Raw genomic sequence first — 13,184 nt, forward strand, 5'->3', positions numbered from 1 at the left:
TCGGTGCTAAAGCTCCGTTTTCTACTAGTGTATGAAACCTGTGGATTATGTTACACTAGCTTTTTTGTCAAAATTTTGGAATATTTGAAACATGATTTTCAATTCATTTCACCAGATATACTCTCTACCTTGTACTCCATCCGTTCTTAAATATAAACCCTTTTAAAGATTTCAATATGACCTATATATGTACTAGCAAAATGAGTGGATCTACACTCTAAAATATGTTTATCCGTATGTAGTCCATGTCCATATTGAAATCTCTAAAGAGCTTATATTTAAAAACGGAAGGAGTATCTTGTAAAGTTTAAAAGTTCAACACCAGGGCAAACTAAATATCGACATGCTTGGGTGCAAAGCAAAGATAACAGTATTTACCTAATAACCCTTGAAAACTAAGCGGATGGCATTGGCACCCTTGACCTAATATTCGCCGTCGTAGAGCCTCCGGCCGACCTCGAACGATGCAAAGGCGTCGGCGCAAGCATACTGCAGTTGGTCCCGCGTCAGCCGCGGCGCGTCCCAGGCGCTGACCCGCACGTGGTGCGGCTTCTCGGGCCACACGCCCATCACCTGCCACACGAGGCCCTGCAGCCCGGTGTGCCGCAGCGCCGGCTTCCCCAGCATGTTCGCGGCGAGGTAGCGCAGGTCCACCGCGTTCGTCACCTGCAGCCCGTAGTGAGCGCTGAGCTTCTGCGCGTCGCCGTAGACCCCGACGCCGACGAAGGTGAAGCGGCCGTCGGCGAGGAAGTCGAAGAGGGAGTCCGGGACGTAGTCGGCGCGGAGGATCTGGAAGACGAGGCAGCGGCGGCCGACGCACAGCTGCAGCAGCGCGACGGGGCCCGGCGGGAGGCCGCGGAACGAGGGGCGCCACTCGACGTCGAGGCCGACGACGAGGCGGTCGAGGCGGCGGCGGTGGATGCGGTAGACGAGGTCCAGCCACTCGTCGACGACGCCGCCGGAGGAGGTCAGGGTGGTGTGGACGTGGTCCTGGTCGAACGCCACGATGCAGTGGCCGTCGCCGAAGTCCGTCACCATGGAAGTCGCCATCTCGATCGTCCTCCCGAGGTTTCGAACTGCTGTTTGGTATAGATAGACTAGATCAGAAATCCAGAGTAGATTTGTCTTGCTGGGTCTCGGCCGTATATATTGTAGCGGTACGACGGTGCGTCTGTTTTTCTTTTCCTTTTCTTTAGGGGAGTTTTTCTTTTCCTTTTTGAGGCAACAAAAACGACGGTGCGTCTGTTTTTCTTTTCCTTTTTTGAGGGTAATAGCTAAATTTTATTGATCGAAAGCCACAAGAAGTGGGATACAAAAAATATCATGGGGTTGAAACCAAATATGGCACGAGCCCCTCGTCCAAAGAATTCAAAATTTTAGCTAGTCTATCTGAACAACAATGCTACATTCACAGACTTATTACTGGGTTTTACGAGTTCCTCCTGACATGGCAAGTTACGATTGGATTAAGAGGGAGGTTGGGCCCCACCCACCTGAAAATCAGGGGGGGGGGGGGGGGGGGGGGGGGGGGGCGATGGAGAGATTTTATCGTTAGCCCCGTAACAACTCCGTAGAATGCCCGTGTGTTTAGCATTTTTGCTATCTGAATCTGTGTTGGTTGCTCGGCCTTCGAAAATGTATTTGTACTTGAAGTTTGATGCTCAATGTTTGACCTCCTTGATAATGTGTCCATAGGTACTGTCTGTTTCCTTCTCAATGTCGCTTATCACTTGTTTCAAGTCGGAGGCAACAATAAAATTTTGAAGTAGCAAATTCTCAACAAGATACAAAGTTCGTGACAGGCGATCGCTTCTACTGCTGCAACCTTTTTGACTCCATGGATGATCGTGGTTATCCATTAAGCAGAGAAAATAGTAATAAAAAGAAAAATGATTATGCTCCTTTATCTTAAAAGAACAGACTAACACGCTCAGCCACTTAGCCAACTTTAATAATTAAATACTATCACTGTATGGATAACTTTTATTGTGAAAAGACATATTTACTTTATAATGGATAAGCAGAGCCAAAGAATATGAACTATACAAGTTCGCAATACCTTTTGACGAAAGAAAGGGTTCCTGTGTATAAAAAGGGCCTCATCAAAAGAACCATAGAAACGATGGAACCCACTGACGGTCTGTGTCTGTGCACACGGCTGCTGCGGAACCCTCCAAGCCGGAGCGAGCTAGGCTGGCATCTACATGAATCTTCGTAGATTACATAGGTGGCCCACTTCGTGCTTTTTTGATGGAAAAGCCCAAGTCCAAGCCCAATTGATTGGCATAGTATGGTATGGCGCGAATAGTAGCGTCGTGATTCGATTCTCAAAAATAAAAAGTAGCGTCGTGATTCGTGAGACGCATCGAACGACCGATTCGTGAGACACGGCCAACTCCTAGTAGCTACTCAAACTCGCCTCGCCTTCTTCCTTGAACTCGATCAAGCCTGGGGAGCTCGTCGACGGCGTGCACCAGTCCAGCCTCGCCACGAACTCGATCAGCAGGGACGTGAACGTGGTCAGCGACAGCGCCTCCGTGTTCTCCACGGCGCGCATCCTCTTGGACACAGGCCACCGCACCCTCCTCCAGATCGTCCGTCTCAGCTGCAGCATGCTTTGGTCGGCTGGTGAAACAAATCGATTCACTTACCAGCGAATCAATCCTGCATCTCGATTGCCGGTTCCCCAGAAAGACCGCCGTCGGTGGCAGCTGACGCAGTCTAAACTGATCAAGAATAGTACATCTTCAGAGATGAGTACAGCTTGTATAACCTGGTGCGTTTTGTCACCATTCAACGGTGGTCTCCAACACAGTTGATCGCACTATCACGATCAATTTTGATCCACTGCCCCACTGGTGGGCCCTATCCATGACCCGGCAAGAGAGCTGCATGATGTCGAGGAAGATCGAGAAGTGCCAAGTCCCCTCTAATCCTTCTCATAGCAGTGGCAGGATCTAGTTGATCTTGATCATGAACCCAGCGATTCCTGGAGTACCATATAGTGCACATCACTCTGACTATTTTTGCTCGTTCCTGCAGACTTAATCCCTAACTAGATCATGAACTAGAGAAAAGACAAGCACGTTGACATTTGTCAGGGAGTACGTAGTACTATGCAGACTGCAGACTTAGGCCAACTCCACCGCGCGACCCCAAACGGACGTCCGTTTTGTCCGGATTCTATCCGTTTGGGTAGGGATTTGGGATCGTGTCCGGGCGTGTCCTGAGATGCGGTGGCCGTGCCCCAGCGCGCGGCCGGATCCATTTACCTCATCATGTCCGTGTCTATTTAAAAAACCAAAAGAACGTTTCAAATGCCAAGCCCTAGTTCAGGCTAGCGGTTCATCACGCCGGCAACAGAGCCAGCGGCCTACACGTCCATCGCCGGCATCAGCCAGCGGCCGGCAACACAGCCAGCCCCCAAAATGAATAGTTGTCCTCGCCGGCAACACAGCCAGCGGCCGGCAACACAGCCGGCCACCAAAATAAATGTTTTCTCGCCGGCACACAGCCAGCGGCCTAGCGGGCGGGCGGCACCCATACCAACCTCCAAAAAGAACGGCCACGGCCGATCGGATGACCTAATTCAGGCCTTCGGCGTCGAGCATCTCCTTCTGCTTGGCCTCGAACCAGGCCCTCGTCTTGTCGCTCATCTTCGACAAGTCCACGCTCATGATCGCAAGGGCCACCTCCTTCGCTTTTGTGGCGGCATTCGTGGCCTCGATGTCGAGCTGCCTCTGCCTGGCCTTGACGTTGTCGGCCTCGATGTCGAGCTGCCTTTGTCGGGCCGCCTCCTCGATGTCGAGCTGCCTTTGTCGGGCCGCCTCCTCCATGTCGAGCTGCCTTTGCCGGGCCGCCTCCTCCATGTCGATCTTCCTCCTCTTGGCTGCCTCCTCCATCTCAAGCTTCTTTCTTTGAAGGTCTAGGTATTGCTTCATTTGCTCCTCCTTGCTTTGCCGCTTCTTCTCGTCCCTCACATCCTTTTGGGACATCATGTCATGCAAAAGTGTCATGCAATGCCATGGATGAGGCATCACGTATGTCATCAACCTTGGAGTTGATCTTGCCCCTCGGCCTCTTCAACGCCTCGCCATCTCCACCTCCGGCGAATTTGGCCGTCTTTAGTCCTCTCTTCCTTTGTAGTTCACGGTATTGGTCCTTGAACTTAGGGGCAATTGTTGATGATCGTCCAACAATGCGTAAGAGTGAATGGCTTGTCATTGTGCCGGGCCTTGAATGCCTCCAAAGATTGAAATGCCAAAACCACATGATCAACAAGAAGTGAACATGCAAACATATACACGGCCGAAGTCTCATGGCCGTAGCAAGGAAAGGGCTAGGAAGAGGATAGCATATCATGTCCCCAACGCCGAGACCACTCACGGGTCGTGCTTCAACGCTCTCAAATGTGGTGCAATACTTGTTGCACTCTTGTTGGATGAACAACCATCTCTTTTGAATCGAGCCGATGCCACGGTTGCTTGTAAATTGGAGGGCTCAAACATCTTCCTTTCATGAAATGTTTTGTGGACTCTCGTCCAAAAAACAATGCCCTTTTGTTGCGCGCCGGTCTTCGGATCTTGGCTAATCTCCATCCAAGCTTGGCAAATCAACTTGTCCTCATCTTGTGTGTATGAACCCGTGCGAATGCTCTTCCTCTTCTTTTGTGCTTCTGCTCTTTGGATGAGCTCGTCGATGAACAATGGCTCGCCACTAATATCAACGTCATTGCCTTATTCTTCATCACCATCACCTTCGACATAGATGTCATCGTCTTCATGCCACGAGTCACCATGGTCGTAGTCAACACGGTCGTCGGCCTCTTCATCGGGCACATACTGGGCGCGGCCATCCTGACTTTGGGTCTCCTCGGGGTCGTAGGCACGGCCATGCCCACCCTCGAAGATCACGTCCTCCATGTACTGGTTGTAGAAGGGGTCGTCGACCATTGGCGTCAGTGTTGGCATTCCGTCAAACAAGACGCGGGGGGCGACATGGTGCCCGTGAACGGTGCCCGTGCTTGCTTCCTTTGCATCTCGACGGACGCCCGGCCGCCGCTGCTAGACCCAGGCGTGACGTTGAGGTCGATGACGGCCGCGGGGCGCGGTGTGGACGGGGCGAACAAGCCCACGTCCGGCGACCCCGAGAAACGGGTCTGGCTGTCGTGCCTTGGAGGAGGAAAGCCGGGCGACATGGGCGCGGTCCACGACGTCGGCGACTGGCAATGCGGAGGCCGGGCGACCGACGAGCCTGTGCTCGCGGGGCCGGCGGCCGCTGCAGGGAACCCGGCCGGACGGCCCATGCCAAGCATGAGGAGGGCGTGCGCTTTGTTAACGAGGTCCTCCTTCTCGTCGACCGCGGCCTTGCGTCGCGCGGCCTCCATCGCATCGCGCTGGGCGGCGAACTTGGCCACGGCGGCATTGACCTTGACGACCGCTCTCCGCTCCCTCCTCTTCGCCGATTCCGCGTCCAACTTGGCGATCTCCTCCGGCGTGCACTCCGACCGCGGCTTCCTTGGCGCCTTGGCCGCCTCCTTCTTCACCTTTGTGGGCGGGTCGACGGCCAGGCCCCCAGAATTCGACGGGGCATCGGCCATGGACAGGGGAGAGAGGGGGTGGGTGGGAGGGACGTGGGAGGGTTTGTAGAAAATGGCGCCAAATGGGGCGTGGGGGGGTTTCGGTTTCTCCCACCGACAGGCAGGCCAGGGGAGGACAAGTGCGCGTCCCACTTGTCCGCGCGTTGTCTGTTTCACCCCAAAACCGGCGCAAACTTGGGCCGCGGATAGGTCGAAAGCGGACATAAAGCGAACAAATGTCCGTTTGCGGTCACGCGCCGTCTGGTTTGTCCGTTTTACCCCAAACGAACGGGGGCAGACAAGATAGGGTCGCGCGGTGGAGTTGGCCTTAGTGCCTGTTCGGGAATACTCCGCTCCACGCTCCACTCCAGAAGCGGACGGAGCTGCAGTACAAAATCTGGGAGCAAGCAAATCGCCGCTCCCCAGATTCTAGAAGCTGATGAATTCCCGAACGGGGCCTTAATCCCCAAGGAGTCATTGGTTGTCAGTAGCAATGCAAGTGGAAGTTTATTTTGAGATGCGCTAAGCCTAATTATTCCCAGGCTGTGCATTCTGCAGAGTGCGGACTGCAGTGTTAAATCTATAAACCGTGTCAATTTAACACAGGAGCTTCTATTGGATTTGTTTCCCACGTGAATAATCATCAAGAACAAGTATAACAGCAGCAGGAACATATTCTGGCATTGTTTCAGAGCTTGGAATTTGGGTTTCTAAGAATTCGAGGTTTGGACTTTGAAGGACTCCCAGACGTACGGTTGTTTCCTGTCATTTTGTTCCCGCTAGCGAAGGTTAGAGAACTAGAGAAAAGAACCAGCGTCTCTTACTTTGATGCCACCAGGGAGAGAAAAATGGTGTCTTTTGCCTTTTGGGACACGAGGTATGGGGGGCGTGAACCCGCATTTGACACTGGTGACAATTATACGAGTCAACTGGGCGACAGAAATCAGTGATCGACGAGTCCCAGTATGGCATTGACTCAGATCCCAACAGTTCTCCGCCCCCAGTACATTGATTCAAGTCGATCCTAGCCGAACAGGCATGATACTACCAAAGGACTACGGCAAGTTTAAACAGCGATCTTGCAACGTCAGAATAACTGCGGCATTCTTAGATTCCAAACATGAGACACCGACCTACGGCAATTAGTAAACCATCTTATTCACCACCTAACATAGCTGCTCACAGTGAACGCCTAGGGACCGAAGAATTCTTCAGGAACGTGAAACTTCAGACCGATGGCCTATAATGGAAAATACAACAGAAAGTCAGAAATGGGAAGGCAAACAATATAGAGCCAATTAAAGCTTACTAACCATGAAGTAGCATATCGAACAAAAAAGTTCAAAAAATAAAAAGCTTTTGGTGGAACAAATAACATAGGAAATGCAGACAAGGTACCGCAGAGAAGTACATAAACCTGATGGGTGGGGGATTATATATGAGATAATCCAGCTTTCTAGAGGAAACAATGGAATTATTTTCGCATACTAAATTATTTTAGATGGAACCAGCATTCTTTAAACTAGCTTCAAGTTCAACTATAGTCTATTTCATCAGTGATTAGCAAAATGGCAAACGTACCAATAGCAGGGATTTGGAAAAGGGTATCTTGGATTTTATTGTATCATTCTGACATGTTGCCTCAGCTAGCAAGTAGGGTCTTATACCCATATAAGGACAGTACCGCATGAAGTCAAAATGATAATGGAACTAGAACTAGAACAGGATGTTTAATCTGCACCTATTCCCAGAGCCATGCCGGGCAAATTCTGAGCGCACTGAGTTCATTATGATGGGATTCTTACTATTGTGAAAGGATGTTTAAATAGTTTATTCACATGGACTTATCAAATTATAGAGTAAATCATTCACATCTCGGCTTACGAATATCCAATTAATAAGTTCTCCTAACACACAAAGATGGCTGAAAAATCCAGGTTATAACCAAGGGTTCTAAGGCTAGCTTTCCAAACTCCAGAAGAAACAATTGCTTGATCTGATGGTACCTATTACAAGCTTTAAGATCTACTCCCTCTGAGTAATCTAAAACGTCTTATATTTGTTTACTGAGGGAGTATATCCTATCTAACTGTTATCTGTCGCTTTTCAAACTGTGTCTCCTAATTGATTGCATAGCTAAAAGAACAACTTTCAAATTTACAAGTTTAAATGCTGATGTATGGTGTGATCAGGTCCCAGTTTCTAAATAAAAAATATGCTTCTAAACCCAGTTCATTGGCATTTCTATAAATGACAAGTAAAAGTGTGAGGGGCATTTCAAGTTGCTGAATGTTTGAACTCAAATGAAGAAATGCTAGTGCATTGTAGCTCAAGGGTAGAGGTTTTTTCACCATACCTTAGCAAATTCTATATCAGCGTCACTATGATCATTCTCTCTCCCAGCAGCATCACCAACATAGAAAGATCTGAAAAGGCACAGGGAATTTCAGAAGGAGAGCATGTAGCATGACCAAATCCTAAGGAGAAAAAGGTGTGGCATGAATTCTTGCAGCAACATACTGAACAGACTCAGAGACTTACACTATAAGAACAAGGTGAGCAATACTAGTTTGCATAACAGCATAACTCTTGTTTAAGCTGTGGAGGCCCTATTCTTTGTGTGGATTTAGCAGCAAACTCAGAACCTCGGGTGCTATAATGGAGCTTCATGTGCTGATCACTCGGCCTAAAGCCCTAAACATAGGATATGTGGTGAATCTTACACATACTACAACAGTACTTTCATGTAGATCACAAGGACAGTCTTGTGAGTGTGGTTGATATATAAGCAAGTTAGCAACAGGGGCATGGCTCCAAGAAGCAATTGTCCTGAATGAAACCATGGCTAAGCGACACATGCAGCTCACAGAAACAAACAAAAATGAACCGTGTGCATGTCAGCTGCTTGTCCAACAACCACATATGAACAGAGATAACAAAATACATTCAAAATTAAATGTTTAAGCTTACGCCCTATGAAATAAATCAATTCAAAATGGTGACTCTGGAAAAAAAATCAGAAATAGAATGATTACTGGTCCATGTCGATGGCAATTCCAGAATTGAAATGCTCTGCCATCAACCACCACATTCCTGAATTTGGTTTGCGAAACAGATCATCCGGTGTGCCTTTTCCTTTCCCTGTACCACACGCAATGAAAACCTGCGGGGAAACACAAGCACAATAAGCTACAGCTCTTATTATTATTATTTATTATGTCAAGGGATCGATCAGAAACATAAGAGACACATTTTAACACAAATATTAGAGAAAAGAAGATAGGTTAGCAGAATACCTGAATAGGGACTTTAACACACTCAATAAAGTTGTCAAGGCGTCCAACTTTTGAGTCAACAGCTTGCTGCCGCTTATTCTTCCAGCGCTCAATGTTTGACTCATTGGTGAATATGACCTGCCAACACCATACAACATGATTTTGTATTAACATGCCATGTGTATACTTATCTTGAAATGGAGTACACAGATACAGAAGAAGAGTAAAGTGATGGAATCAAAATAAGAAAGAAACTAACCAACTTGTAGCCATCATTGTACAGGCTTTGCAACTTGTCAGGAATTGATTTGTGCTGTAAAGACCACTTGTCTGCACCAATGCTACATTTGCAGTAGGTCAAAATTTATCAACTGTCTCCCTAGTGTAACAGCTCATATAAGAGAAGCATTCAAATCAGAAACTCCATTTATAAAAAGTCAGTCTCCGGAGATCACATCGCACAAGCCAGCACCTAACGGTTATACTCAAGACCATCAGATAAGCACTTTTTTTTCACAACTCAAACTCTAGTAGATCTAGGTACCAAATATTTTTCTCAAGAGAAGGTTACTTGAAATGGACGGTTGTAAAAAAGGAAACCGATTAGGTCAAGAACACCAAGACAGGGGCGATGATGAATGATGAAAAGTTGTGATTTCCTACAGTTTAAGATTCTTTAAGATTAGTGTAGCATACTATACATGTGCTTCAGGAACATGTGGTAATGAGCGCCCTATGTAGAGAGCCCACGTCATGCATGCATGGACTAAACTTTTTTTAATCAAATGTTCACATTTAAATAAGAAGCATTTTGGATTTTAACAGACATATCATTCTGCACTTCCAGTTATGACAAGATGTAGGACACATTAGTCCATAACTTACAGATAGATGACATTATATGAGATTGCCCAACCAGACAAACATTGCCCATAGAACTGAACTGTAACACAAATCTTTTCTGTAGCAAATCAATTAAAATGTGTCCTCATTATAAAACGATGAATATTTGATACCACATTCACAGAACAAGCATGTAGAACACTCTTATCAAACATAACATATTTTAAGAAGGGAAATTATATAATATAATACATCTTCACTGAGGTTTTGGCGAGGCACCCGTCGAAATCAAAAGCAGCAATCTTAGCTGAAGCATGAAGGCCATCATCCTGAACATTAGAATTGCACAAAGTTACTTTCTGACAATTTTACAAGACGGTATGTAACCAAAAGTAGTAGAGTGATATAGACTGTTTAAGGATAAAATAATTCTTGAGAGCTGTTACTTTCTTTTTTTTTCCTCAACACACCTGCTCACGGAAAATAACGGTATCAAAAGCCTTCCAATGAGTGGGAAGGGTAGCATCCTGCGTCAACAGACAACAAGGTGTGCATGTAGTAACTCAGTACAATAAAATGTTTATCAACAGCCAAAGAGAGAGAAACACCTGAGTAAGACTAGCTAGGATTTACAAGACTACCTTGTATGTTTTCTTGATATCAGAAGGCGAAAAGGGTATCGCTGTACCAACTGTTTTGTTCCCTGGAGACGACTGTTATGGAAAACAAAACCAGCATTATAAATCAAATAAAAATAACCATGCAGCTGAGCTCCAAGGTGAAGTTAAGAAAACAAAGAGGAAGGAGGTGGCTACAGTATAAACCTTTTTCACTCAAAAAAAGTGACTCGGTTGTCCTGTCAACATTACCCCACTTCACAGCCTTGGTTATTTAATTGATTTAGTGTAGTAGGATTTTTTTTTAGAAAACGTGTAAGATACAAAGATGTGTACTAGTAATTTCTTAGGATGGACTCTCAAAATAAAAGGATCAGCATTCACCACCTTCGTAAAGAACATAGAATGTGGCGAAGTGCAAGTTATAATAGGCTAACATCTGATACTACCTCTGGCTTATTCATGGAGCTTATCCAACCTTAGTAAGGAAGCTTCAAGCGAAAGTTAGAACTATAAACGTCACATGATTGATGCCTCTAAATACTATGATGCAAAAGGAGAGGGATTTGAAAGTAGGCAAGTCACTTTACCTTTACACATGGTGAATCAAACTAAGCATTCCAAACTAAACAAACTGTGATGTAAGACATGGCATGTCACAGAGACAAACAAGGATCAAAAGTGCACCAATTACTAATGTGCAGAAATATCATGTGGTAACAATACCACTTTGTCTAAACGAGATCTATGAGTGGCCAACTGTTATCTCCTGTTCACCTCCCATCAAATCCACAAATTTCAAACAATTGACATCCAAACTTCATTAGAATAAAAGCCCACAAAACAATCCACAGTAAATATTGGGTGTCATAAAATACACTTGCCTTTTCAGCCACCTCTACTTCAGGTAAAGATATATGGGAATTTCCTTTGTTCGGACTTGATAGTTCCACTGGACCGACTGCAGCCTGGTCTCCCTTTTTATTCTGAAAATGGGTAAATTTTATGGACAAACACATACTTCTACAAAACTATTGCAAATATGGTAGTATTTAGTACTCAGAAATATTCATCATACAGCAGCGTAGACATTTCAGCAAGTGGGGAATGTGTTACCTTCTCTAGCTCCCGTAACTCCTCACGATCATCATCCTGGAGGCCAAAAGTAACAGTTTAGCCACCAAAGAAAAATACAGAAACAGAACTAAATAACAATTAAATGAAGCCTCCCAGAGCACAAACCTTAATGGAGTCGAACCCCTTGAGCTTCTCAACAGGGCCTAGTGGATGCGACGAGGTGGGGAAGCAGGCGACATGGTACCACTTGGTGCTGTCGAAGCCACGGGGGTCATGGACTGAGACGCCAATGCGAAGAGCGCCCTTGGCGATGCTTGCATTGCAGACCTTGCAGGTGGAACGGGCGGACTTGGCATATTCAACAGAGACACTTCCTTTTTCTGCCACCTCTGCTTTAGGCGAAACCTTTGCTTTCTTCGGACTTGGTACTTCCAATGGACTGACTGCAGTCTGGTCTCTCTTATTATTCTGAAAAGAGTAGATTTCTCAAGTTCATGGAACAGTTCATATTTTTATGAAGCAAAACTACATTCTGTGGAGGCACAAGTCAAATCTCTTATTCCTTTGCTCATAAAAAAATCGATTATATAGAAAGGTACCCCCAACGTTCCACCTTATGATTTAGGCCTCCTTTGGTTCATAGGATAGGAATAGTATAGGAATAGGAAAATCATAGGAAGTGAGATGACATGCATCTCAAATCCTACAGAGAAAGAGATGTCATTTGATGCATAGGATAGGAATTTTTCCATTGAGTCTAGTCCAATGTTTTTTTTTCCTTTGAAATGTGAAGGATTGATACCTATCCTACATAGGTATAGGAATCCATTCCTATAAACCAAAGGGCTCCACAGGAATTTTTTCTACAAAGTTCCTATCCTTTGCAATTCCTACAATATTCCTATGAACCGAAGGAGGCCTTGGCAACATAATTTTACATTACTCAAAATTGCCATCCAATAGGCAGAAATATTCAGCGCAGGAGTGGCGGGAAGACCGCTAACAGAACAGGCATTTTCAACAGGTGAGGAATGTGCTACCTTCTCAAGCTCTCGCAGCTCCTCGCGATCGTCATCCTGCACAACCCCCAAATACCGGGAGTTTAGCCTCCAAGAAAAAAACAGAACAGATCGAAATACGAATGGAACAGAAAAAAAACACCCAAACCTTAATGGAGTCGAACCCCTGGACCTCCTCGACGGGGCCAAGCGGGAGCGAGGAGGCGGGGAAGCAGGCGACGTGGTACCACTTGGTGCTGTCGTAGCCCCGAGGGTCGCGGGCGGAGGCGCCGAGGCGGAGCGCGCCCTTGGCGATGGCGGCGCTGCAGCCCTTGCAGGAGGAGCGGCCGGACTTGGCGTACTCGACTGAGACGGTCGCCTTGGCGGCCGGCGAGGCCGACATTGCTCCGCGGGCGATGCGGACGACGGCGGGGAGGAAGAGGAGGCTGGGGTTTCGGGAGAAGACAGGTGCGAGCATGCGAGGTGGGGACGGGCTGGAGGGGAGGGGACTGGCTAGGGTTTTGTGTAGTGTAGGTGGTCGGCGCTGGAATCACGCCGCGGTGGGAGGGAGGCGGGGGGGCGGGAAGAAAGAGGAAGGTGGGGCAGCGAGCCGAGCCGCGGTGGTGGTGTTGGCCGGTGCTGCCGTCGTGTTCCTGAGTCGTGACAAGTGTCAGGTTTGGGGGGTCGGCTGCATCGTGGGCTGGTCTAACTTTGGGCTCATTTGATACAGCAGCACCACCGAGGCGACAGAGAAAATTACAAACTTTGGTCCTCGAAACTTGCGGACGCGTAATAC

At 47.2% G+C, this 13,184-nt stretch overlaps 2 protein-coding genes across 3 annotated transcripts; both read right to left on the reverse strand.

Annotated features, from left to right (window-relative positions):
• Positions 1-325: 325 nt before the first annotated feature.
• Positions 326-1,111, reverse strand: LOC125548571 (Werner Syndrome-like exonuclease). The gene has a single exon (XM_048712141.1). The coding sequence runs from the start codon at positions 1,048-1,050 to the stop codon at positions 424-426; it is 627 nt and encodes a 208-aa protein (XP_048568098.1). The 5' UTR covers positions 1,051-1,111; the 3' UTR covers positions 326-423.
• Positions 1,112-6,517: 5,406 nt separating this feature from the next.
• Positions 6,518-12,986, reverse strand: LOC125544662 (polynucleotide 3'-phosphatase ZDP-like). 2 transcript variants are annotated; one of them, XM_048708408.1, is made up of 13 exons: positions 12,558-12,982; positions 12,431-12,466; positions 11,556-11,858; positions 11,430-11,465; positions 11,198-11,299; positions 10,338-10,409; positions 10,167-10,223; positions 9,949-10,025; positions 9,113-9,194; positions 8,875-8,991; positions 8,614-8,741; positions 7,935-8,004; positions 6,518-6,818 (listed from the first exon to the last, which is right to left on the reverse strand). In XM_048708408.1, the coding sequence occupies exons 1-13, from the start codon at positions 12,864-12,866 to the stop codon at positions 6,771-6,773; spliced, it is 1,437 nt and encodes a 478-aa protein (XP_048564365.1). In that variant the 5' UTR covers positions 12,867-12,982; the 3' UTR covers positions 6,518-6,770. The 2 variants fall into 2 exon arrangements, with proteins under 2 accessions (XP_048564365.1, XP_048564366.1); XM_048708409.1 differs by lacking the exons at positions 11,556-11,858; positions 12,431-12,466 and having other exon boundaries at positions 12,558-12,986.
• Positions 12,987-13,184: the final 198 nt, after the last annotated feature.

This window comes from Triticum urartu, chromosome 3, assembly GCF_003073215.2.
Source record: "Triticum urartu cultivar G1812 chromosome 3, Tu2.1, whole genome shotgun sequence".
NCBI lineage: Eukaryota > Viridiplantae > Streptophyta > Magnoliopsida > Poales > Poaceae > Triticum > Triticum urartu.